This window comes from Clarias gariepinus, chromosome 7 (assembly GCF_024256425.1).
Source record: "Clarias gariepinus isolate MV-2021 ecotype Netherlands chromosome 7, CGAR_prim_01v2, whole genome shotgun sequence".
Taxonomy (NCBI): domain Eukaryota; kingdom Metazoa; phylum Chordata; class Actinopteri; order Siluriformes; family Clariidae; genus Clarias; species Clarias gariepinus.
Genome location: NC_071106.1, coordinates 11,377,545 through 11,404,500, shown reverse-complemented (window position 1 = coordinate 11,404,500; position 26,956 = coordinate 11,377,545). Strand labels below are relative to the sequence as shown.

The following is a 26,956-nucleotide window of genomic DNA, read 5'->3' as shown; positions in this document are numbered from 1 at the left end:
TAAAAATATCTACTATAGGCTTAAGATTATATATTTGTGAAGCACAGTGGCTTAGCAGGTCGCACCCTCACCTCAGACCTCCAGGGTTGGAGGTTTAAATCTCCCCTCCAGTCTGTGTGCGTAGAGTTTAATTGTCCTCACTAGGCTTGGTGGGTTTTCTACTCTTTATGGAGTCTTACAGGTACTAAATCCAAAGACATACACTGTAGACTGATTACCTGTAGTGTATGATTGGGCACACGTTGGGGGAACACCCTGGAAGCCATCGCAACCCCAAAGTTCCCTGGGGTAGATTCTCCATGCCCTGTGATCCTAAACACGGTAAGCGGAACGGGAAATGGAAGGATGGATGCAATTTTATATTTGTTTTAAAAAGCATAATAAAAAGAAATTACATATTATTTTTATTAAGTATAAATATAATAATGTACATAATGATGCGTAGTTGCGACAAAACATTACTGTATCTAGGCAAGATTTCGGACCAGCTTTTATATTATATATTTATTTATTATTTTTATTAATTATATTTATTGAGGTTTAAATGAATAATTTGTTAATTTATTAAACACACAACCAGTAAACTTAAACTCTTACATACTGTTAAATTTTTTGTTTGGGGCGAGTGCTACGGTATTTTCACAGCAGCGCTCTATTGGTGGATACAGTGAATTGCAAACACCCTCTTGTGGACAAATGAATAAAAGTAGCATATGTTTTCCAAAAATTTATCAAACTGATACAACTGATCAGCCATGAATATCTAGATAAAGTCGGTGTTTATTTGTTTTTTTCTGTATGTTTTGCCACTAAGGAGAAATTTATAACCATGAGCCATCATCCATCACGGATAAAAGGACCAGAGCAATGGGATGAATGCCCAAGGACCTCTCACTGCAAGGAGAGATCTACTGAGAATAGACAGAAAGACAGATGGCTCCATTTTTCCAATTGAAGACAGGAATAACCTGAAATAAATGAAGACATATTGTCTGTCCCTGGAGCCCTGAGCCCATACAGTGCCTTTCTGTACACCACAGGGCCCTGGAATCTAACGCGAAAATATAATATACATTTCCTGGAATTTAAGCAAATTCAATAAATAATAGAACAATTCCAAATCACTTCAAACTTCCGTAAGCGAGATCAGCTAGATCAGCGTTAGTCTCCCTCTCAAGCACTTCCTACTTGTCACTCTTGCACTGTATTGTTTAAGTACACTTGTAAAATGCTTTGAGATGCTTCTTCTTTCTGTGTTTCTGTTCCAAATCCGATATGAGAATTTATTTATAGGGGGGCGTTCAAGTCAAACCGGACTTGTAATGAAATTTATCATGAATGAAGGCGTAAAAGCGATAAACGTTTCCAGAAGACTTCAAGCACAGTGCGGTGATGAAGCTCTTAGCCAATGTAAACCATATAAACAGAGCAAACGTTTTAAAGAAGGCCATACGTCCATGAGTGATGAACCCGGTTTAGTCAGGTGGACATCCAGGTGGAACATCAGATCGTTGAAAATCACTTGTCGCCAACTTGCACACTAACCGTCCACACTAACATTCGCCAACACCACCTGTATAGTCTTGACCTTGCTCCAAACAATTTCTACATATTTGGGGCATTAGAGGAGTTCCTGGGAGGCCAGTGTTTCAGATGTGAAACAGGAATCAAGGCTCCTGAGAACTAAAGTCTGTGATTCATAGGTCTGTGATTCCTCTCTGCCAGCAGTGTTAAGACAACAAACCTGAACTAATACTTTTTAAGTAGAAGTACATTTTCAGGATCATGTGATAATAATCATTTATTATCATTTAAATACATTTAACATAAATTAATTAAATACAGACAGCATTAATGTCAAACCTGTGCATTAAGTTCAATTCAGATTTAATTCTACAGTATAGTGCTTTTAACAACAGTTATTGTCGCAATGCAGCTTTACAGAATAAAAAAAAAGTGTGCAGAAATATGTAGAGTATAAATCATAATTATCAGATTATCAAAAAAACTCCCTGAGATGGCAGTAGGAAGAAACCTTGGTAAGAACCAGACTCAACAGGGAACCCATCCTCATTAGCAGGGATTGATTTGCAGTCATACTGTGTGTCAGGAAACTGGAAGTTCAGTATAACGTGAGCGGTGTGTAACTTAATGAGGAGTCCACTTTCGTTATTGGAGGCTCAGGTATAAAACTGTAAGTTGAGGACCGTACTGTAAAATACTGTACGTCTGTGACGTGAAAGCGAAGTGCAGCTCATCTCAGCATGCAAGTCTTATCTTGGACTTCTGTAGAGCATCATCTTCATCCTTGTTACCCGAGGCACTAACGCAATAGAATCATCTGTAATTGATCTAATTGATTCTTCACTGGCCAATTATGTTCCTGTCATTTCTAATGCATCAGCGATAAAGACCCCAGAGAAAAAGAGAAAGAGAGAGAGACTATACTGTATAATTCTGCATGAGAAAGATAGTAGTCAGGTTGTGATCCGTGCAGCATCTAACTCAGCAGTAGTTCTGTGCCATGACTCGCAGACGCAGCATTAAGACTTTTGTCACAAGTGCTTCCAATAAACAGCAAGAATAGTCGAAAGGTAGGAGCTTTGTAGGTACGTGTAAGCTGTCCGTCAAACTAGGAGGAAAAAGTATCATGCGGAAGCACACTGTTTATCCACCATGACATTACTGGCAGACATGGGCTGCATAAGTATATGTGTCTTCTTAGCATTTTGATTTCTGAGCAAATACTCCCTTTATCATTACTGCAATACATTACAGTACTATAATTATTCAAACAGCATTCAATTCCTGTTCCAGGTTATTGAAGAAGAGTTTGGGAGTCGCACAGTTTTGAATACAGGGCACTAATGGGCGCGTTGTAAACGGGCTATTTGTATGATGCGAGATGCTGGTCACGTTTGTACAGTGAGTCTGTGCTCCTCTGAGCGAGTGATCTAAAAACAGAGCTGCCTCAGCTGTGTGTACTAATGCATCCAACTCCAGTCATCTCTGTACAACCAGACAGATGGCCGCTGATGGAGTAGAAAGGGGTGTATGTCTGCAGGGCTTTTTTTTCCCAACCAAATGGGATATGTGAGGATAGGAATACATGACGAGACAGTTGGGTTTTGGCTAGTCTTTATATATTGGTTTAAATAAAAAGCAAAATAAAAATTAAGCTCTTATTTTAAGATTTGTCTATTTGGCCTGAATGATGCACAAGGCAATGAGTGTACTACATAAAATGTGTGTGTGTGCATGAGAGAGAGAGAGAAACTTGCTTTCAGAGGAAAAAGGGATTTGACAGAAGTGACTACCCTTATATTTCTTAATACTTTTGTTTCTAATAGTATAAAAAGGATGATATTAGCATTTTGTCCAATCTCTTAATTTAGTAATGGGGCCTGCTGTGAAGTAGTGCAGTGGGTTTAAAAGTACTACCTGAGCATTTTTTTCATTGTATTCACTTCACCCCTAACTCAGCTTTTATCCTGATTGGCTCATCAGCACATGAGTGGGACTCTTTTTTTTCCCAACTTGACAGAAACCTGGGATACTTCTGTACAGTAATGGTGCTGGATTGTGATCTAAATGCCATCCTCTTTCCTTGCCAGTGATTACATCATTGAGGAGAAAGATGCCATGCTGCAGAAGAAAGAGAATGAAGGCTTTGGATTTGTCCTGCGGGGAGCGAAAGGTAAGCATGACCTGGACCTACACTCGTTAAGCCGTCCTCAGCTTGCTTCTGAGCTGAGTGACGGCTTCATTCTTGGCTCTAGAGTTGTAATATGGCAAAAATACAACCGCATTTAGAGCACAGTGAAATAAAACTGCTTATCAATCAAGGCTTTTTTGTTTGATTGGTCATATCTCAAAAATGGTCTTTATTCTAAGTCTTACAGGGACACGCTGCTGTAGGTCGCGTATATGTATGTGATGTCCTGTGAAAATTCTGTCCACTAAATACGTTTATGTGACAGTTAATTCAAACCAAGTGATTTGATTGGGCGAGAGGCATTCCATGAGTGGTGATATAGTGCATAACAGCACTGGGATGTTTAACTGGTTAAATAAACTAACAAGTAATATTCATAATATGTCGATAATAAATGGTGCTCGTGTAACTGTTGGATTAAAGCAATATCAAGCAAGAGGAAGTGTTGTTGATGACTTTAGTTACATCACAGCTGAGCTGATATTCAGTTAAACAGCACCTCCTCTCATGTGATATTGCTTCATTATACATACAGATGTGGCTGCAATTCGTCTTGCAGAGTGCAAAATCCCGCAAGCACCATTTTAGAATTTAAATAAATGTGTTTCACAGAATATCTACCAGATGGTGCATGGAAGGACTTCATTAGTCTTGCTTTAAAATTTATAATAAAAGGTTTGTCATATAGTTTTTGTAATGTCTTAACAAGACAATGGAAGACATGGCAATGTCTCGGTTTAAATTGTCTTAAAATTAATTTCAAAATTCAACTATGCGAATGTCGTGATTCGTGAATGTCAAAAACAACATATCTGCGTTAAAACATAAAAATGTGCCAAAGTTGAGCACCATTAGGAGATATGAATAAAGAACAAAAAAAATATATATATATTTTTAAGTAAATATTCTTATATGCACATACTGTAGGAATCGTTCCCTAAGAAAATGACTTGTCGCATGAATCAGCTCTGAAACAATAAGAGACCACTTCTGGAATGTCATCAAAATTAAGATGAAGCTCAGCTGTTTGCATTTCGCAAAGAGAGTGGTATAAAGTTACCCAACATCAATGTGAAAAACTGGTGGAAAGCATGACAAAACGTGTGAAAGCTGTAATTGCAAATCAGGGTTTTTCCACCAAATACTGATATCAATGTTATTTAGGCAAAGTATTAACATAATTTGTTCAAAAATTATTTGTATTTTGTTTTATTTAAGGTATTAAAGCTCTGCAAATACTGCATGATGTTGGGTTATTTTGATGTGTTGAGATGATGTCATTTCCTTTAAATATACACGTTAAATAACAATGGTTATATTTTGAATGTAGGAGAAATATTGCCAGCAGTTCACAGAAAAATTAAACAAAACTGTTCATCTCACCGGTACATGCACCCGTCAGAAAAAAAAAAAAACATAAACTGATTATTTTGCAGTGGTCGGTAATATCAGTATATCGTTGTTTCAGCATGCTATACTGTACATACCTTTGTACAGTGTGTATACAGCACAGGTGTAATGTATCACTTCAGTGGAGAAACAAATTTTGGAAAAACATAATGGGAACTTAAGAAATTGAGAGTAATTTTTAGGTTTTATCCAGTGTGTTATTACACAACATTTACAAATCTGCATTTGTTTCCATCAATTTCCCATATATGACCTCATACTGTAGATGTCTGTGATTGGCTAAAGTCACTGTGGTTGGCAGGTAAGAGAGAATTTGCAACCTGACGATGAATTCCAGACAATAGGACAAAGCTTTTTTTTCTGTTGTACCATTTAGAAATATCCATGTGTTTTTACAATCACCTTTTATTAAAGTTTACCCAAAAAAATTTAGCTAACTGTAAAGCTCCTGATATATATATATATAAAAGTAACAAGGCTTGTTCAGGCTTGTGAGGTGTGTAAATAATTGTACAATCAGTTTTTGTTGTTTTGACTTTCTACTCCAACACAATCAATCCGCTAGAATATTAAACTGATTTACAGAAATATGTAATCATTGAAGCTGAATGTACAGTACTGTGCAAAAGTTTTAAAGTTCTTCATATTTTTCTTTCAAAAAGCCAGACCTTCTTGTATTTTTATTAATGTACTCTTGAGGAATAGTTCTCCAAGCTTCCTTGTTAAGCCACGTAGTAACGTATGAATCATTCAAGCAACAAAAAATAAAAAATTAAGGCATGTACCAGTGAGAAACAGGTGCAGATGATGAGAGATGATCAGGCCGGTGATTAGTATACTGGTTGTGTATATTTGAATCAGATGAGAAGGGAAACGAGGTTGCTGCTGAAGTCGTTACGTAAGCAACTCATTTTTAAATTGTATCTTTAGGCACTTTGAAGGCTGTTACAGTCAAACATGTGCTCCCTATTTCTTTACTTAAATCTACATAATTGTATCCTATTTAATAGAAAGAAATGAGTGGCAACTCATAAACTCAAAACTACTGGATATGAGTATATGACTCACATGATTCAGCTGGTAACATGTTGCTCCAAATATAGTTACAGTCGCTTGATTACGAAAGAAATCCTACATTTACAAAGAAAAGTAATTTTTTATACTTTCACACAAGGTGACATTTAGATAGGAAGTCTGCGAGACTCCAGAGACCTGATTCCCACAAGAGTAAGGGAGAAGAATAACCGATATCCCTCGTACAAGACGGCACTGGACAGGAGCACATGAGTGACTTGTTTTATTTTTTTAGCTAGGAAAGAAAGTCAGAAAGACATTTCCAGACATGATCAAAAATGACATGAATTTTATTTATTTTATTTGATGGACATTCTTTATCTATAGCATTCTCACGTACTGTACATCTCTAAACAATTTCTACTTTTTTGTTATATATACAGTATATATCAAACACTATAGCATTATAACGTTGTGTAATGCATTAACATTAGGTCCACCTTCTGCATTGAATTTTCTCTTTATTAAGGGCTAAGTTAAGCTGTACAAGACAGATATTTTATATAAATAATAAACAGTGGCTGGGTTAGCCCTTCTCAAGGACCTGATAAATCGAGCACTGGGGAGAGAATGCACCTTTCAAGACCACTCTGAGTCTCTAGTTCGCGATGATAAATGCTTCATGAGTCGATATAAAACACATTTCGGTAAGCCTGTGCAACGACTTAGTAGCAAGTCTGGAGAGAAGAAAGCGCTGTAAATGTGTTACATAGAGAGCTCTTCACTGTGGGGTTTCTGGATACAGGTACTTTTCCGCTTTTAACCACACTTCTCTTAAAAGAATATCGGTGTCAAGCCATTTTATCAGTGTGAGCCAGAAATACTAATATGCAAATGTGTGAAATGACAGGTGGAGAAAAGAAACTGGCTCATTTGAGGTCAGCTGCGTGAAAAATACTGTTTCACATTGCGTTTTTCTTTTTTTCAAAGTCTTTGTAACCCTCTGGTCTTTTTAATCTTTTTAGATCGTCACATGATGTTTTGGGGTTTTTTTTTTATCTAATATTATTCATCATTTTGTCAGCTTCTATTTACGTAATTCATGTCTTGATTCAACACCTCTTGCAGTAATCAGGCCTGTTTATGTCAATTCAATTAAGTTCAATTCAATTTTATTTATATTGCGCTTTTAACAATGGTCATTGTCTCAAAGCAGCTTCACAAAATGAAAAGAAAATTGATGGAAGTGTGTAATGAGTGAGAAAAAATGTGTTTAGATAATAATGAGGCGAAGGTCAAATTCCCAGGGGCTCGGCGGCTCCAGAAATACTAAAATCAGCCTGTTCTAATCATCTAAACATTCAAACATGCTACTCTTGTCCCATATGTGCTTATTTTACGTCCTGAGCTGCTACCACGTGATTGGCTAAACATTCAGGTGTAAAGATGTGCCTACTAAAGTGGATGCTGAGTCTAGATTATTCAGTGCTAGTTTATTCCACGAAGGCATGGATAGTCAGGCTGTGTTGCTCTATATGGTTTCTAGTTTAGGTTTATGCAATGAGCTTTCTGAAGAGAAGTCTAGATATAACAGAAACTGAACCTGAGAGGGTAGAACAATCCATTAATGCAGACTTTTGTCTTACGAGCATGTGCAGTACAAATGTTAAAGAAGCACATGCCAGGTGTCCTGAAGACCTCCTGCCGAGACCCCTGTGAGGCACTGCAATAGTCATACCTCTTGATATATAACCACCAACATGGGCTGAAAGTGTGTGTGTGTGCACATGTGTGTGCCCTTTCTTTGTGGTGGAATCATCATGGGTAGGTGCTATGAGTTCCCAAAGCCATCTGTTACACACATGGTGTCATGTTTTCCATTTTCTCTCCATCTCAGTCAGCTAAGTGTTGTCTCAGACTGTCCCATCTTACTTATCCTGGTTGTAACGAGCCTCAACAATGCCCCAAACATCAGGACCATTGCTATAGCAACATGATGGAGACGTTTGTGCGTATGCTAGATTCTCACAGGCTGCTGCGACTGAACTAGCATTTACATTATGTGTGTGTGTATTTGTGTTTGTTTGTGTGTGTAGCGGAGACACCCATTGAAGAATTTACCCCCACGCCTGCCTTCCCTGCACTGCAATATCTGGAGTCGGTTGACGTGGAGGGTGTGGCCTGGAGGGCGGGGCTAAGGACAGGTGACTTCCTCATCGAGGTAAACGTATAATTTGATAACGCTTTTCATATGGAGGAACCATAGATGAGGGGTCGCTTAAGACATTCGTCTGGCTGTTGCAGGTGAACGGAGTGAACGTAGTGAAGGTGGGCCATAAGCAGGTGGTTTCCCTTATCCGGCAAGGTGGAAGTAATCTGCTGATGAAAGTGGTCTCGGTGACACGCAAACCAGAAACAGAGGACGTGGTCAGGAAAAAAGGTGAGACTCGCTGTGGTGCATGTTCATGTGCTGTTTAGGACAAGTATCAAGCATTTCTCAATTCCAGTTTACTGCTTGTTGCTATGGTTTCCATGACAGCACTCAGCTTATCTAGTGAATATCTTCAGATACATGAGGATAGATGTATGCAGGAACATACAATATGTATTCTTTACTGTCGTAACCCTGTATCTCCTAATACGCACTGTTCAAAAATAAATTACAATACTCCCTACATTGCAACAGCACATGCTCTGGTATTTACATATGCTATGTGTAATGGGGTAGTGGAAGCTCAGAGGGATATTGCACTGAGTTATTGATCGGAAGGTCAGCGGTACAAACCCCAGCTTCACCAGGTTGCCAATGTTTGGGCTCTTTAGCAAAGCTCTTAACCCTATCTGTTCCAGGGGCGCTGTATCATGGCTTACCCTGAAATATATCATCTATGCACAAATGTCGAGACTTTGTCATCATTTTAAATTGGCATTTTTAGTATTCCATATAGTGTGTGAGTCTGTGTGCCCGGTGACAGATTGGCACCCAGTCCATAACGACCAAAGAAGTAATTTCCCTTTGCTTTAGGCTACACTTGCAGTACATTACAAGCCACATGGACGTGTATGTACTCTGAAATGGCATGCACGGGCATATCAATACGTCTTTGCTCACGTTATCTAGTGTAAGATTTGTATGGCCATTGATTTCAACCTGTCAACTCTATGTTAGCAAAAAATATGCTTTAGATTTTGCTATGGAGGATGGCAAGGAGTTAGGCAGCTGTATTTGTTGAGGTCCAGAAGAAGGAAGAAAGCCGAGTTGTTTTAGCAGCTGTTGATAACATTGCGATGAAATCCCCATGCTGCCGGTGCTGACTCACATCAGCAAGCACTCTTTGCATACATACAGTACATTACATGGCCACATATCTGATCTAGGATGACATACGAAAGGGAGATTACAATCACTTTTTAGAAAAACTGTAAGTGAGGTTCTGAGAATAAGGCCAATGGTTCTGCATTTGTGGTACACACACAGACAATGACCCATTGTGCATACCTAGCAATTTTAAACCAACCATCTGCATGGCACAATGTTCTGCACAGGTTTTTAGCATTGCAGGGGTAAAGAGATACAACAAATGCATATACTGTACATGTTGTTTTGGTAAAACTGACATTTTAAATATTAATCAAAAAAAAAAGAAATCACCCACTAGAATAATCACTAACATGCTAGGGCATTCATTTAGGGCAGTAAAATTATTTTCACATAGGACTTACACACAGAAAATGACAATATTTGCATTATATGATAAAAATATTAGTTATTATTAGTAGTAGTAGTAATAGTAGTAGTAGTAGTAAGAACAGAGAGTAAAGTAGAAGTAGAGTAAAAAGAATAATCACTATCAATTTTAAAAAAGAAGAGAAGAAAAGAAAAAGAAAAAAGATTCTGAATATAAAGTGTAATTGTGCTGCATGTCTAATTGTGAATCTCTCTCTTTGGTTCTCTCTGTCTTGCACGTGCGATCCTCTTTAATCAAGTTTGTTAGCCTTTGAGTGTTCCTATGAATATAAAAGTGCTACATGATTAAACTCGGTGCAAATATTTTATTGTCACTGTAAATATGCACACGCATTTTCCTCTTTAGATAATACTATGTCACTCCACAGACTCAATCCTTTAATGCCTCAGCAGGTGTGTAACTTCGCTGCAGTCTGTTAATGCATTTGAATGTCAATTTATTTTATTAGATTGTTGCTTTGTTTAGCACTATTATGATAGTTCCAATTATCGCTTATTTTCTGTTTGATTAATGCGTCACGCAGCTGTAAGTGTGTGTTAATTTTAACCAAATTAGGCGAATATTATTTCTCTTCACCTGGAGAGAAAAAAGTGGTGAAGCATTGTTCCGGTGCACTCCGGCTGCAATACACCTGTGCATTCAGGAAATGCATGTAGGAACGATGTAGAGATTTGACTTTAAAAATAAAAGAAGCTGGAGTACAAAGATTTTGCTTGCGACATGTAATCGGTTTAAATATGAAAGGGTGAGAAGTTGGTAGTGTGGCGAGATAGTGTGTGAAGGTGAGTGAATGCGTAAGTCTCACACTCACTGTGTGAAAGATCTTTTTTTTCATTCTTATGGCTAAATATTTAAAGCAATAAGTCAAAAGAAACATAAGAAGTTTACTTCATCCCAGTTTTGATAAGATAACATGATGCTAAGGGTAGAAAATGGGAAACAATAATAATAAAACCTTCTTTTTTAGCACTGTGTTGCTTCACTTTACACACATTTTTCCCAATTTTTATCCCTTATCCCTTATATAGAATATATTTATATAGAGCTCAGCCAATCAGCTCTCTCTAGGCCCCCGGCTGCAAGAGGCTACAGCATCACCGGGGAATTGGACTAGCGATCTCCGGATGATAGGGCAAGTACTTCAAAACTCCATCACTCGGGGGCATAATTAGTGTAAACGTACCCGTCTGCATGTAAAAACTCACAGATGCTTGTGTAAATCTCTGAGTTTTTATGTGTAGGGTTCAGTTATCTTCAAATGTTTTTGTCTGGCAAAGTTTCAAACGCACATTGTGCTTCATCATTACTTGCTTCACACAGATCCTTTCTCAGCCACATTTGTTTGAGTATGGTGACAGAGTCGAATGGTGGTTACATCAATTCCTCTTCCGAGCATTGAACAACTGCGTTCTCACTAATCAAAATCAACTGGTCTCAGGGCTCAAGTGTCCTTAGAAACGATCCTTGGAGCACATTTTGAAAGCGCCCTTACAGTACATCATGCTTCATTTAGTTCAGCCTAGCTCTTAGTGGACGTGATTGACATCTGGCCACTTTGTCACAATTTATGTGTAGCTGCCAGTGTGTAAACAGGGTTAGGTGATCTTTTGAATGCGGGTGTGATTTAGTAATTGGATACACACTGCTTAGTCATAGGAAAGTTGGTGTGAAAGAGATGCCTATGTCGAGTTAGGATAACAGTTAAATAATGATCAGAAGCAACTCAGGGAAGCAATAATGAAGGACGGTAGTAGCTGCATTACGCAGAGGAAGAGGACAGCGGAGTGACAGTGTTGCCTAACAAGTGTCGCGTTGGAAGAAAGATTTGAATCGATGAGTGATGAGGTCTTTTCTCTTGTAGCAACCAGGATGACTCAGCAGGCTTCATCCATATGTATACGCACATCGTTACTGACATTGAGGTTTATTACCATCGCCCCTCTCCTTACACACACACACACACACACACACACACACACACACACACACACACATAGCTCTTTTTTCTTTTCACAGTCCCTATTAGGTTTGGCTTAGGTAGTGCACTGTGTGTCAGCTTTCATATAGTGGAAAAGAAAATGTGCCGTTATAGTTGATATATATTGGTTTGAAATTAGACAGCGTGTAGTGCTTTTTCTGTCCCTCCGTCACTGGGACTGCATCTGCACAATAATCTATTCCGTATCCATGTAAACCATCCACCATTTCCTCTGCAACTCCCACTCACTTCTGACCCGTCTCTGACCTGTGCATGCTTGTAGAGCCACATAGAACAAAACAACCAACAATGTTACCTGGACCAGAAGATTTTCGAGATTTTAGCCAGATTTTCCTGGCTTTAGTACTGTTTTTGTACTATCATGATTAGTTTGGTGGTACTTCATTGTCCTACTGTACATCTTGTTGCAGCATAATCTGTTGTGAATATATAGTGTCCGTCCTGAAATTTGCCTGGATAATGTTATGCCATTTGGTTATACGCATGGGTGATTACAGATCAGTCACATTTTTCATATGTTTCTCCTCTGTACATCACTACAATTCACACAAATGAATCAATCAAGACGCCATTGAGGTGTAGACTTATTTTACATCGAATTTAAATGCAATTTAAGCTCTGCAGCACCAAAAAGCCTGCAAGACCATGGAAGACAACTTGAAGCAAAATCTCTTTCAACATGTAGCCAAGTCACGAACAATAAGTAGATGCATCATTGTCAGTTTAAACAGAGAACAGAGATAAAGAGACAATACAGAGGGTTTAGATGGTAACACTCAAGAACAGAAAGACTATATTTGCTAGAAAACATCTAAAGATTTATTTAAAGACTTTTTCCAGAATGATTGTTAGAAAAAAGTATGGAGAAGGAAAGGGGGCGCTCATGATGTAAATCATACCATATCATCTTCAAAATGATAGAGGCAGTGTTATAGCAGTGTTGGGCATTTATGACTGCAAGTGGAACTGGGTTACTGTTATTTATTGAAGATGTGATTGAGGATAGAGGTAGCAAGAAGAATTCTAAAGTGTATAGAGTTTTATTTTCTGCCCAGATTTAGTCAAATGCTGCAAAACCAATTGGACAACAATTCACAGTACTAATTGATAACAACCTAAAAAATACTAAATACCAAGGGCTTATTATAGTAAAGAATTATTAGAGCAAAGAATTTTTTTAATGGCACCTAACCTCAACCTAACTCAGAATACTTTTCACTTATTGAAAACAAAACTGAATGCAGAACTACCCACAAAAAAGCAGCAAATGAAGTGGCAGTAAAGGCCTGGCAAAGCATCGCAAGGGAGTTAGCTCCTTAGCACTTGGTGACGTCAATGGGCTCCAGACCTCAGGCAGTTCTTGACTGCATTTGAGTTGCATCTAAGTGTTAAAAGTAATCCTTACGTGGGCTCCAGAGTGGCACAACAGAAAAGTGTTTATTTAACTAGTGTCATCCAGAAATCACAAGTTAAAATACTTGGAAATTCCATCCATAGGTAAGAGTGGTACACTGCACTCCTACATCAATCACAGTAACCAATCATGGGCATCTGTGAGAAGGGCGATAAATAGCCTTTCCTTTAAGTTTGTTACACCAACCCCTGAGCAGCAGTTCTAAAAAATCAGGGAGCTGGTCTTTCTTCTCGAAGAGGCTAAGATTTTGAGGCAACTTGTTGTGATGAGTAAACTGCTTGCCCATAGGAGAGTTGGTGTCCTGAGGATGGATGGGAACTGAATATGACTGAATTAGAGAAAACCCTCTCCCCCCCCCAAAAAAAAATCATGTTAGTTTGTCCTGAATCTATAAAAAAGGAGGGACTTTGTAAAAGAAAAAAATGGTTTTAATTTCTATAGCGTTAATGCAGAAATTCTGCAAAAATCGTTCATCTCATTTATTAGAATCCCTGTCACAGTATAATAATGATAAACTCCTTTCAGGAGTCACCATGGCGAATCATCCGCCTCTATCCTCTGCATCCTCTTCTCTTACACCAACTTACTTCATGTCCTCTCTCACTGCATCCTTAAATCCCCTCTTTGGTTTTTCTCTAGACCTCCTGCCTGGCAGCTCCAAGCTCAGCGTCCTCCTACCAAAATCTCTGATCCTCTGAACATGTCCAAACCACCTCGATCTTGCCCCTCTGACTTTATCTCTAAAACATTAAAGATGGGTTGTTTCTCTGATGGACTCATTCTTGTACCTATCCATCCTTGTCACTCCCAAAGAGAACCATCTTCAGCTCTGCTACCTCCAACTCTGCCTCCTGTCTATTTTTCAGTGCCACTGTCTCTAAGCCTTAAAGCATGGCTGGTCTCACAACTGTCTTGAACACCTTTCCTTTCATTCTCGCTGATACTCTATCATCACACAACACACCTAACACTTTTCTCCACCTGTTCCAACCTGCCTGCACACTTCCTGCCTCTTCAAATTCTTTCTACTTTCTCCATTGCTATGGTCCATTGACCCTGAGTACTTAAAGTCCTACAACTTCTGTAACCTTACTATTCCACTTGGGTCTCTCTCATTCACATACATGTATACTTTTGTTGCAATAATAATAATAGCCTAAAGTGCTAATAAGAGTAATGATGCTGATACTTTTGATATGCCACAGAGAAGCCATAAAATAGTTTTTAAAATATAAAGATAAAAGTTTGTGACTTAATAAGTAAAGACCAAAAAAATCATAGCTGAAGATGGTAAGATCTACAGTAAACTTTCTACAGTTTTTTATTAGATATTATACAACAGTAAGTAATCTAACTGAATGAGAGGTATTGCATGAGTAAAGATAAAAAATGACAACAGCACTGGGACATTTAACTATATGCATCACTCCATGTCACAGGTGTTCTAACAATCACTAATTACACTAACTGTTGTTCACCAGTACAGTATGGGTGAAAGTAGGGAACACCAGCTGTCTGCCAAAACCCACATTCAAAATCAGTCACAGCAACTGTTCCCACAAAGTTGGGAGCATGAAATTGTCCAAAATGTCCTGATATGCTGAAGCACTGCAAGTTCCATTGGCTGGAAGTACGGGTCCAAGCCCAATGACTGAAAAACGACCCCATACCAGTTCCAACATGCCTGCACACCACTGCACAAAGCAAGGTCCATAAAGACAGGAATGAGCAAGTTGGTGTGGAAGAACTTGACTAGCCTGCACCTCAACCCACCTTTGGGATGAATTAGAGTGGAGACTGCGAGCCAGACCTTCTCGTCCAACATCAGTGTCTGACCTTACAAATGTGCTTCTGGAAAAAATTATATGTGTATACACACTTCAGGACAAACAATATATATACTGTATATGTCTAAATATTTTAATAATAAATGTATTGCTATATGTTATATATTAGTATAAAATAATATTAATATAATATGCATCATACTATTTTTAATTTCCTGACCCTTTCTGTGAGTGTGTGTGTGTGAATATATATATATATATATATATATATATATATATATATATATATATATATAGATAGATAGATAGATAGATAGATAGATAGATAGATAGATAGATAGATAGATGGGATGTGTATGCACATCTGAATACAGAGGTGTTAATTAAAACAACATAAACATGTTATATAACTCAATTTAAGTTTTATAATTACTTTCCGGCCTTTGTCATTGCTTGTGTCTCACACAACCACACACAGTGATTCTCGCAGTTTAGCTGCATCAACCCAGGCCTTGCTCCTGCCAGAGTTGCCATGGTTACTACAATGAACGTTTGAATTAAGCATTGCATCAAGCCTTCGTATCTCTCTCTCTCTCTCCCTCTCTCCCTCTCTCGTTAACTCTTACTTCTACTTTCCTCTTTCTTTCTCTCTCTCTCTCTCTCCCCGTTTGGTGAGGTTTCTGTTATAGCGAAGAAGGAGTGGAGAAACCAAGCCATATTTTCTTCTGGAACTTTGTATTTATTTTCTTGTGGTTCTCTGCACCTTCTCTAGCTTTGCCTTATTAGGGCTGTGTCTAGAGCGCAGTGTTGGCAGTGTTACCTCAGCATGAGCATTGAGCTAAAGGCAAATTCAGCTTACAGAGGCAATGGGAGCATCCAGAGGAAAGAAGGAACGAGAGAAGAGGAGTGACGAACAGAGAAAATGAAGGGATGTAAAAAGAGAAGTGTGTCTATGTGCGGTTGGAATGTGGACGCGAGAGAGCTAGGGAATGGTATGGTTAGCTGGCAGACTTACACGAGGGGCCTAGCTGAGTGACCTGTGCTGTGTCGTTTGTGTTTGTGTGTGTATGGGAGTGAGAGAGAGAGCAAAAGACATGAAGAAGTTTGCGTCAGAGCGCAGTGTGAATAACGTGGCACGGCCACAGAAGGTGTCAGGTCTTGCCGAGCCAAGCGAGATGAAGGTGCACAAGAAGCGTTGGCAGTTTCAGGTAGGAAACAGGTGGGTGGCAATGCGCCACTACTCCTCATCCTCTCCCTGCCTTTCATCCACAGCACCACCACCACCCAAGAGAGCACCCAGTACCACGCTCACGCCAAGGTCCAAGAGCATGACTGCTGAGCTTGAGGAGCTGGGTAAGACACACACGAATACACACACATTTGCAGACATATGCACAACTAAACATACGTAGATACTGTATGCACTTACTTGTAGACAATTTTCTCAAATCTTCCACTGTATCTATCTTTCTTTCCTTAATTTCTGTCTTTCTCATCCTGTCTTCTTCTGTCTGTTGTTTGCATGCTACACTGTGTCATCATTCTCCCTCTGCCATTTGGGCTGTTCAAAACATCAGCTGTTTCTTCCACTCAATCTGTCCTCCTATTCTAACGTACACATAAAGACACACACATTGACACCCTTTGGCAAAAAATAATAAAAACATAAGAAAATGTATGAATGTGCCAGTAATTAGATGCCATGCTGTTGTATATGTAATTGATCAATTGTGTTAAAAAATTACCTTAAGGAGAACAATCTTCATAAATTAAAGGCACCTAAATTCTTGAACATGGCTATATTGCTGCTGATAGTGTTGCCAAGGTCTAATTGGAGTTACATATTTAACTTTTAACTATGACTCCTCTACTTTAGGAAGCTTTTCCTGGTTTGATATACTATACACTGCCCTTCTTGTTTTGCACACTGTAATTGGTCTATATACACTACTAGTTGCCCTCTTGTTGTTTTAGAAAGGTAACTTGCGTCTAAAACATATATTGGTTTAATAATTTACTATAATTTAACCCATTTGGTTTATAGTAGACTCTTCACTACAGACGTAAATACATATTGACTTCTGTGAGAGTATATTAGAAGAGTGTTTTTGTTTATTCCATGCTAAGCATCTGCAAGGAGAAGGCGAGGAGGTGAGTTATTATATTTCTGTTTGTTAATGCTTGCATCACAATTACTCACTCAAGAAACAACCATCCTTTTAAATGACCAAAATTCATGTTAAGTATGTTTATATCTCATTAAAAAATTTTTCATTTCATGGCATGAACAAAACCTGTCAACCATTGTGCAGCGCATATAACACATTATCGTGTAAAACAATGAATATGAAGTTGCCTGGCATGAATATTGCTGTAATCTTGTCTGTCTGTATGTGTTTATACTTTGGTGTGTGTGTGGGTGTGTGTGTGCATGCATTTGTACAGAAAGACTAGATGAAATCTTGGCCTCACAGGAGTCAGCAATGAGGCCACAAGTGGAGGCAGACTACAGAGCAGCCACGGTGAAGCAACGACCAACCAGCCGCCGAATTACACCAGCAGAAATCAGTGTGAGACACTGTACAGATGTTCAGGCTTATGCTACTAATCTGTTTTCCATGCTAAGCCTGTTTTGATTATTAGTTATATAACTATATTCATTTGGTGTGTACTGTATGTGTGCGTTCCCAGTCTCTTTTCGAGCGGCAAGGTCTTGCTCTTCGTGGTCCCATTCACCCAGCCCTGGAAAAAGCCCATATTCAGCTGCCCAAAGGCATGTCCAGAACCAAGTCCTTCGGTAATCATTCTTTTTTTATGGATTTCTACACATTTTTGTACAATTTCCACATTTTGACCCTTTCTACATTAATGTAGAAGCATTTGTCAGTTTGTTACTGTACTTACTGTATATCATTAATGAGTTGCTCTAAATGTTAAAACCACTGGTCTAGTGTGGCTGATTGGAAGTAATTATTATTGGTGTTCTATCCTTGTGTATACAGGAGCTACTGAGGAGGACCGTCTGTCTGCCCTGGCGGCGGAGCACAGGTTTCCAAGGAGCTCCTCGATGACAGACACCCTGAGAGACAGTCACAGCATCCCTCCTCCACCTCAGACGGCACCACCTCCTCCACCCTCACTCTACTACCTGGACATGGGTCCACCTCCACCTTTCTGCCCACCCCCTCCTCCGAGCCGTGTTCATGACCCCAGTCGCTCCAGCTTTAAGCCAGGTTCAGAGCCCCGACTGCATGGCTTACCACAGACAATGTCCGCTGAGCTGTATGAACCCCCACGCCACAGTGCCCATATAGAGCGACAGAAGAAGGCCCATTCCATGATTCTCCTACAAGACTCGTCCCACCATCCTGTAGAGCCCACAGACATCCCACGACCTGGCCAAGCATCCACCCCACCAGAGAGAATCAAGCGCAAAGGACGTGTTATTGACAACCCTTACGCTAATGTGGGCCAGTTCAGCATGGGCCTGTACACTCCACCACCCAGCAAGCCACAGCGCAGAAAGAGCCCACTAGTAAAGCAACTGCAGGTGGAGGATGCCCAAGAGCGAGCATCGCTGGCACTAGCTTCAGTCCACTCCAGGGAGCATTCACCCACAGGCAGACTGGCAGCTCATCATACTAGCAGAGCAGAGTACTACCAGCAGCAGCTACTACAGGAGCGCAGTCGAGCGCAAGCTGAGGGTATACTGCATGGCAAAGGGCATTTTGCTTCTGCAGTTGCTGGTGCTGCCAAGGATAGGGAGCAGCGTCTTGAGGAGCGAAGAAAATCCACAGTCTTCCTGTCTGTGGGCACCATGGAAGGCAGCTCAGCCCCACCGCTGGAATCCCCCTTACTCACACAGTCTCATTCTGTTGATGAACGGCTGCTCACCAGTGAACTAGGTCAGCTGCCTCCCCCGGCTGTGGCCCTGCGCCCCTCTCCAAGCGGCACAACTTTCATCCACCCACTGACAGGGAAGCCCCTTGACCCCAACTCCCCTTTGGCACTTGCGCTGGCCGCAAGGGAACGGGCTTTAACTTCCCAGAGCCAATCCCCTGCTAGCAGCCCTGAGCCTAGGACTAAGCATGAGGCTGCTGGTGGGGTGCTGTTCATGGACACCCAGACCAAAGAGGCTGAGGGTGAGAGGGATCTACCATCACTCTCTTTTTCCCCTGGAGAAAAAAGGAGCTACACGTCCACCCCTGGTAGCAAGATCTCATGGGGGACACCAATAACAACAAGAAAAGAAACAGAAATGGGAACAGAAAAAAAAGAGGAAAGGAAAGTAGAAGACAAGAAAAGCATGATCATCAGTATCATGGACACATCACAGCATAAGACTGCTGGGCTTATTATGGTTCATGCAACCAGTAATGGACAGGCAGTTGGACTGGGCAGAGAACATGATTCACCTCCTTCCAAAGGCATAATTTCAGAGAGCCCAAAGCCCACATTAGCTGAACTCAAGCGGACCAAGTCTCCCAGCCCCGAAGCACCCTCCACACCAACTACAACCCCTGCCACACCATCAACCCCCCAAGCACCCATTAGTCCATCCTCAGATAAAACACCCCAGGCCTCCTCTAGCCCATCTTCAGATAAAACCCTGGCTCAAGGAAGCTCAGAAGAAGATGTGGAGTCCTTTTCTGTTAACTTACCACCTGCCATGCTGTCCTCTAGTGATGAGGAGACACGGGAGGAGCTTCGCAAAATTGGTGTGGTTCCTCCACCAGATGAATTTGCAAATGGTCTCCAAGTGAAGGCACCTGCAGCTTCTGCTACACCTGCAACAGACAAGCTAATGACACCCTCAGAACCATCCTCAGTCCCAGGTCCAACCCCTCCAACTGCAGCTGCTACAGCAGCACAGGCCCCTGCCACCAGCGGCCCACCAGCAGCCTCAGGGAAGCCATCTGAGCCCCACCTGGGCCCAGAGTCTGCTGCTGACTCTGGAGTAGAGGAGGTGGACACTCGCAGCTCCAGCGATCACCACCTGGAGACCACGAGTACCATCTCCACTGTCTCCAGTATGTCCACCCTATCCTCAGAGAGTGGTGAGCCCACTGACACCTACACGTCCCATGCCGACGGCCAGACCTTCATCCTTGATAAGCCGCCAGTGCCTCCAAAGCCAAAGCTCAAGTCTCAGCTCAGCAAGGGCCCAGTAACTTTCAGGGACCCCTTGCTCAAACAGTCCTCGGATAGTGAGCTACTCTCACAGCAGCATGCAGCAGCACTGGCTGCTGCCACGGGGACCTCGGGCCCAACAAGACCCCGCTACCTCTTCCACAGACGCTCCAAGCTATGGGGGGACCCCATAGAACCCCGTCCGCTTGCAGGCTCAGAGGAAGGCAAACCCACTGTGATAAGTGAGCTCAGCTCCAGACTGCAGCAGCTCAACAAGGATACATGCTCACTCGGTGAAGAGCCCCTTATAGGCTCACTTGACCCTGGACGCAAGTCACCTGTGGCTGGTGCCAGGTGAGTAGTGAGCTTTATAATATAGAGCTCAACTTCATCCTGATCACTTGGTATAGTGTTTTTTCTTTTTTTTCTTCTTTTTCCCTGAAGCATTACCACGAACATCTTGCAATTTACCAGTTGTCACCATGCAGCAACAATTTGCTTGTTTGATCGATTTAAATGATTTTGAGCATTAACACATTAAACAGAAAAGTTTAACTAATAACTACTTAAATTTACTAGTTACACAAACAACATTTTTGTGTTTTTTTTTTTTTTTTTTGGTCATTGTGTTTTTTATTATAATGCTTATTAAATATAACACACATTTGCCTGACAAGACCTAACTAGACTATGCCTGTGCAGTTGCAAAACTAGGGATGGAAATCATACTTAAATAAAAGATATTACCTTAGATATTCCTCCAAGGTATTCGGTCAAAAATGTGAAATTTTAAAAATACTATTAATGTTTATGAATGAGTTTTTTTTCTGTTGTTGTTATCCAGCAACTATGCCATGTGTTAATTTTTTTTTAACACATTATTCAGTTGGGTGGTATGGTGGCATAGTAGTTTGCACTGTGGCCTAATACCCCCAGACTTAAGGGTTCGATTTCCACCTAGAGTCAGTGTGCATGGGATTTGCATTTTATCCCTGTGCTTGGTAGGTTTTCTCTGGGTACTCTACTTTTCTCCTACAGTCCACAGACATGCAGATTAAATAATTGGTGCTCCCAAATTGTGTGTGTGCCCTGCAATGGATTGGCACATTGTCCACGGTATGCTTTGCCTCGTGCCCTAAGTCTTCTGGGGTAGGCTCCAGGCCCCATCTTCATCATAAAAGATAAATAAATGAACATTATTCAGTAGTTAAGTTGACAGAAAAGTGACTATAACAATTTTCTATCCCATTCAAACTATTTACAAAAAAATGGGCAAACTTAGTAAAATAAATGTAACACTTATTATTACAATAATTATAAATTCATAAAAATAAAAAAGGTTTTTTTTTCTACATCAGTGAATTTAATTGAATGCACAACTGAAATGTAATAGAAATATGTAAGCCTTTTATAGAGTACATTTTATTGATGTGTAAAATACCGTTGACTGCATAAGAGAAGACTGGCCCTTTAAGATATGTAACTAGTTCTTTAAAAGCCTTAAAATGTTAGCTTAATGTTACTTAATAATGTAATATTTGCTTTTTTTTTTCTTGCAAATGTATTTAAGCAAGAATACCAGTATTCAGAAGGTGAATATCAGGCACTTCAGCAGATTTATTTATTTTATTTATTTTTATTATAAAGTTCATTTATTAATGAATGTATGTTTTTACTTTTTAGTTTTTGATTTTTGGTGTCATTTGCAGTGTAACCAAATAGAAGAAACATAATCTTATCAACCGTTTGACTTTATCAGTTCATAAAGCCAAAGCAACACTGTAAATTTGATCAAACTGCTGTATGACAAGAGCGTGAAGCAAGTACTAAGCTAGATATATAGGGCCCTACAGGTACTGTTAGAGTTACAGCATTCCTAGAAATGATGATGAAATAAGTTGCATTCCTCCATGAGGCAATTATTTGAAAGTATTTTTAAATATTGTACCAGTAAGATCCGGTTGAATCTATAACCTGCAAGACTGATATTATAATGACTTATAGGAACAAACATCATACAGTACTCTGTTGTTTATGTTTTACTGTTTTAAACATTTTGTAATATTTAAGGTCTTTGGTTCATATTTAATTTTTGACTGACAGACATCTTGTTTTTTTTTTTTTTTTTTTTTTTTTTTGTTTATTTTGTTGTTGTTGTTGTTTTTATTTGACATTTATAATTCTAGTAAACAGGAAGTAGAACCTTAAAGATCCCTCAAAGTGAAACACTAATTGCTATGACTGGATCTACTGGCTTGCCAGAAATATAGCTTGTCCCAAATGAAGAATAACAACTTGCGGATTTGCACAGATGCTAATTTTGGCTGGTGCTACTATATGCTGATTATCAGAGATCTGTGCATTACCATTTGTCATTTGATATTGCTTAAGCTTTTTCTTAGTGATGTTAGCACACCAGAATCACTCTGATTATATTTTGTCCTTAAGGAATTAGTAAGAAAAAATATGAGAAATACTAAAAGAATTGGTATTTACATTTATGCAACAAAATAAAAAAAAAAAAGCACAGTGCTGACATAAACAGCACTCATCCTGACATCCTGACAACACACACACACACACACACACTGCAAACTATACTATGCTGCAGTGGTGTTCAGCAATTCTCAGCCATGGTCCTGTCCATTCATGATAACCTGTTCATTAACTAATTAGCTGGATCCAAGTACAGTATGTTAGAGTTAAAACCACAAAATTTACAGTTTTATTCCTGGATCACAGTTGAGAGTCAATATATTAAGTATCCTGTAAATTTGGCTTCCCATAAAAAATGGGCATTATTGTGCTGATTATTATTATTATTATTATTATTATTATTATTATTATCATTATGTCTATATGCACTATTCGTACAGGGCGTTCTGTACAAGGCACAGAGACCCCACTGCAACACATCACTGCGACCTGACATTACACAAATGATTCCAGTGCCTACTAATGACCTCCACGTTAAACCCCCTCAAAATACAGAAGTGATCGTACAACACTAAATCATACCTCCTGGATTTAGTGCTTATTAAATGGCATGTTGGCTGCTCCAGTATTCATCCTGACTCATAAAATTTAAGCTGTGAAAAAGTGTTTGCCTATTTCTTTTTGTCACATGATTCAGATCATTTTAATATTACACAAAGATAACCTGAATAAATACAAAATGCAGTTTTTACATAATAATTTCATTTATTAAGGGGAAAAGGTTGTTAAAACCTACCTGGCTCTATGTGAATCGGCCCCTAAACATATTAATCTGTCATGCCACCCTAGGCTGGAACAACTGCAATTAAGTGTTTTTGATCATAGTGGAGGAATTTTGCTGTAATCTTTGTTGCAGAATTGTTTTAACTCAGCCACGTTGGAGGGTTTATGAGCATGAATGGCCTGTTTAAGGATCTTAATCTGATTAACTCCGGACTTGGACTAGGCCACTCCAAATTTTTTTTTTTAGCCATTTAGAGGTGGACTTATTGGTGTGTGTATCAGATCATTGTCCTGATGCATAAGTGCACATGAGCTTGAGAAATTAAGGCAATTACTTTTTCACACATCACCAGGTAGGTTTGGACAGCTTTTTTTTTCTTAATGAATGAAAAATGTATTTAAAAATTGCATTTTGTACTTACTCGTGTTATCTTTGTGTGATATTATAATTTATTTAATCTCAATAATTTTTGTGAGTAACAAATATGCAAAAAAGACTTTTACAGCACTGTAAAAGGAATTGCTATGCATCCAGCTATTCTTTTTCTCACTAAGAATATGGGCAACACTATAAATCTGCCACATCCTAAGTACTGCAATATATGATAGAGTGGAAACTAGTGCTGCACAGTTAATCACATAAATCAAAAAATCGCAAGTATGGATTTTTGCGAAATATTTAATCGCAAAATTTGTCTGAGATAATATAGTCAGGAATTTATGTAGAGTTTATCATTAATTTTTTTAAAGTATGTGTATACTTTTTTTAAAGAATTTTAAATTGATTAATAAATATTCCCAAACTTCTTCTTAGTGAGATCATTTGTCCCATTATTCGCTGTAAGCCTAGATAAATCTAATACTGTAAATAAAAATCACATTTTAAATTGCAATCACAATAAACACTAAAATAATCAAAGTGTAATTTTTTTTTTTATTAAATTGTGCAGCCTTAGAGAAAATGCATGTGAAATGTAACCTTTATACACACCCTATATCAATATTAAACCATCACAAAACATGCTAGTAGATTTTATTTCCATATGGTGTGCTAACATTACAGAGTGACCCATGCTTCTCAGGATACCATATACTCTAACGTTCAAATTGTTTTATTTCATTGAAAAGTTTGGAGCTTCAGCAGTGTTTCAGCGCACGACAGTCTCTGGTAAGTTAAAGAACTGTGATGTAGTTTGTAGGTGTACTGTAGCTCCTGTAGACCACAAGTGTAGGACTTGTAAAGCAAACTCCCAAAGCAGATCCTCTGTAGAAACCAACACTCAACAGGAAAATATATGTATTTTCTTTTTAAAGCACAACTTACGTTGTTTTCTGCTCATATACAGTATATAGTGAAATGCAACTGAAGCCCTTTATATTTTTACAGATGTGACAAGGACATGGAAGAGACTAAGCCTTAGCTTTTAGCCACTAGGGTAAATCCAACCTCATTATTATTCTTTTCTCGTTTCGAATAACCTATCCACTAATTTTTACGTAATCGAATCACCTTTTTTTGCTGACACTGATTTTTAATCATCACGTCCTCCAGGCTACTCCACGAACACTTTGTCTCTAATCGTAATTGGTCTCGCAATTTATACTTTAAAGTGTGCACTATTCCTGTCCACGCCTTTTTGGATAGTGGACAAGGAAACGGGAAAGGTGTCCCTCACTGTGGAGTGTGTACGTGTTACCAGAGCACCTGGAGGAGTGTATGATTATATATAACCCTCTGATCTTTCCTAAATGATCCTAACTTCTCCTACTGACCCAATTCCTTGTTTCTGTCAGTAAACAAATCAATATAGTATACCTGTATGATGTCAGAGGGACAGATACATGTACTGTAGGTCAGTTATTTCCTTACTGTATACTGTACAATAGACAGTGTTCCTTCTTCGTATTCTTCTCATTCTTTGGTCGTGTGCTTGTTCACAGTGAGATCAGGGACATGTTTTGTGTTCATGTTAAACTCTGCAGCTCTTTGAATCATTCCTAACTCTCCTCCTGTCACCGCTTGAGCTTCTCACTGAGAAAACAAAACAAACAAAAAAATGCTGTTCTCATATCTGTAATATGCCTTGAACATTGTTATTATGCCGTTTTTATTTTATTTTATCACAATGGCACCTGGCCCTAGACATACATATAAAAGTAATGATATAAAAAGGATATATCTATGTTAGTGTTAAAGGTCACGGAATAGAACCAGCTTATCCAGACCATACGATGAAATTCTGAGGGAGAAGCTGAAGTCTGGGGCCAGCTGCTAATTCGTCTCATGGCTTTTATTTGGTTGACATTTTTAATGTGAAGTGCCTGTCTGGTTTTGCTCTCTCATGGACTGATGCTAACCAATCGCTCTTTGTTTGTCATTGCCTCTGTCTCACTCTCTTTTTGTCTCTCTCTCTCTCTCCTCACTCTCTCTCTCTTTCTCTCTCTCTCTCTCTCTCTGCATGCCACGCTGCTCTGTCTAGAACTGAGTCTGAGGCTAAGCCCCGGAGGGCCGGGCACCTGTGTAAGTGCGCATGCATCATCTCATCTTCCTTTTTTTCCCCTTTTTCTAGCCCCTGGCTGGCCACCTTTAACCGACCTGCTTTTTATTCTCCGCCCATATTTATCACCGGCTACGCCTCTCACTCATGTTCACAATTCCAATCATGCCTCAGAGACTGTGCTCCGTGATTAAGGATAACCTAAACCATATCTCAGCTTTTTAGGGTCCTTTAAGATCATGAGCCCTAGATCAGGGTTTGAGATCTGGACGAAAAAATGATATATAAGCAATAAGGAGTTTGGTTATAACAGACGGACAGTACGTGCATGTTGTGATTACTCACAAGCGGGCCACATTTGTTGTGTGACGGTTACAGACTCAATCTATTTATTTGGAGACCGTGTGTTCAGTAATATGAAGGCTGAGCTTGCCATCCTCCTCCTCCTCCTCCTCCTACTCTTCCTCGCTCTGCTTTTTCTCTCTTTCTCTTTCTAGGCTTTATCCTCAGTCAGACGGACAGGTCTGTGGGCTGTTCAGCTGATGCATGTCACGTTTGCTAGATTGTCTCGAAAAAAGACAAAAAGAACTGAATTATTAACATGTTGCATTTTAAATGTTACAACTAATATACATCACGTTTAATTTGAGATACTTTAACATTTAAATGATTCATTTTAAAATTAAACCTTAATTTCATGTTTACTGCATTGAAGAAATTCAGATCCTTTTGTCTACTTTCCCATACAGCATATACATCTTTTTTGTGTGTAGATGATATACACAGAGTTGTCGGTTTATTCATTCTCATTAGCCACATTCACGCTTTCTGACCATTTTTGTATCAGATCCACATCTCATCTATAACATCAGTTTAATGACAGTGAGGTTAGTTGTTCTTCACTTGACTTTGACAAACTTATTAAAGAAAGTATTGCATAGAAGCAGGTGGATTTCATTTAAATATGTTTCATTATTTTTTTAACGCAGTAGAAAAATGTACCACTGATTCAACTGACATT

The 26,956-nt window shown here is 39.3% G+C and overlaps 1 protein-coding gene across 1 annotated transcript in view; it reads left to right on the top strand.

The window, feature by feature from the left end:
- Nucleotides 1–26,956, top strand: part of shank3a (SH3 and multiple ankyrin repeat domains 3a) — a 246,875-nt gene that overhangs the window by 214,835 nt on the left and 5,084 nt on the right. Inside the window, exons 14-21 of the mRNA XM_053500203.1 lie at nucleotides 3,615–3,697; nucleotides 8,236–8,360; nucleotides 8,444–8,579; nucleotides 16,361–16,441; nucleotides 17,216–17,239; nucleotides 17,534–17,658; nucleotides 17,780–17,885; nucleotides 18,091–20,572. Of these exons, the coding sequence (XP_053356178.1) occupies nucleotides 3,615–3,697; nucleotides 8,236–8,360; nucleotides 8,444–8,579; nucleotides 16,361–16,441; nucleotides 17,216–17,239; nucleotides 17,534–17,658; nucleotides 17,780–17,885; nucleotides 18,091–20,572 (3,162 nt within the window). The remainder of the gene's footprint in view (nucleotides 1–3,614; nucleotides 3,698–8,235; nucleotides 8,361–8,443; nucleotides 8,580–16,360; nucleotides 16,442–17,215; nucleotides 17,240–17,533; nucleotides 17,659–17,779; nucleotides 17,886–18,090; nucleotides 20,573–26,956) is intronic.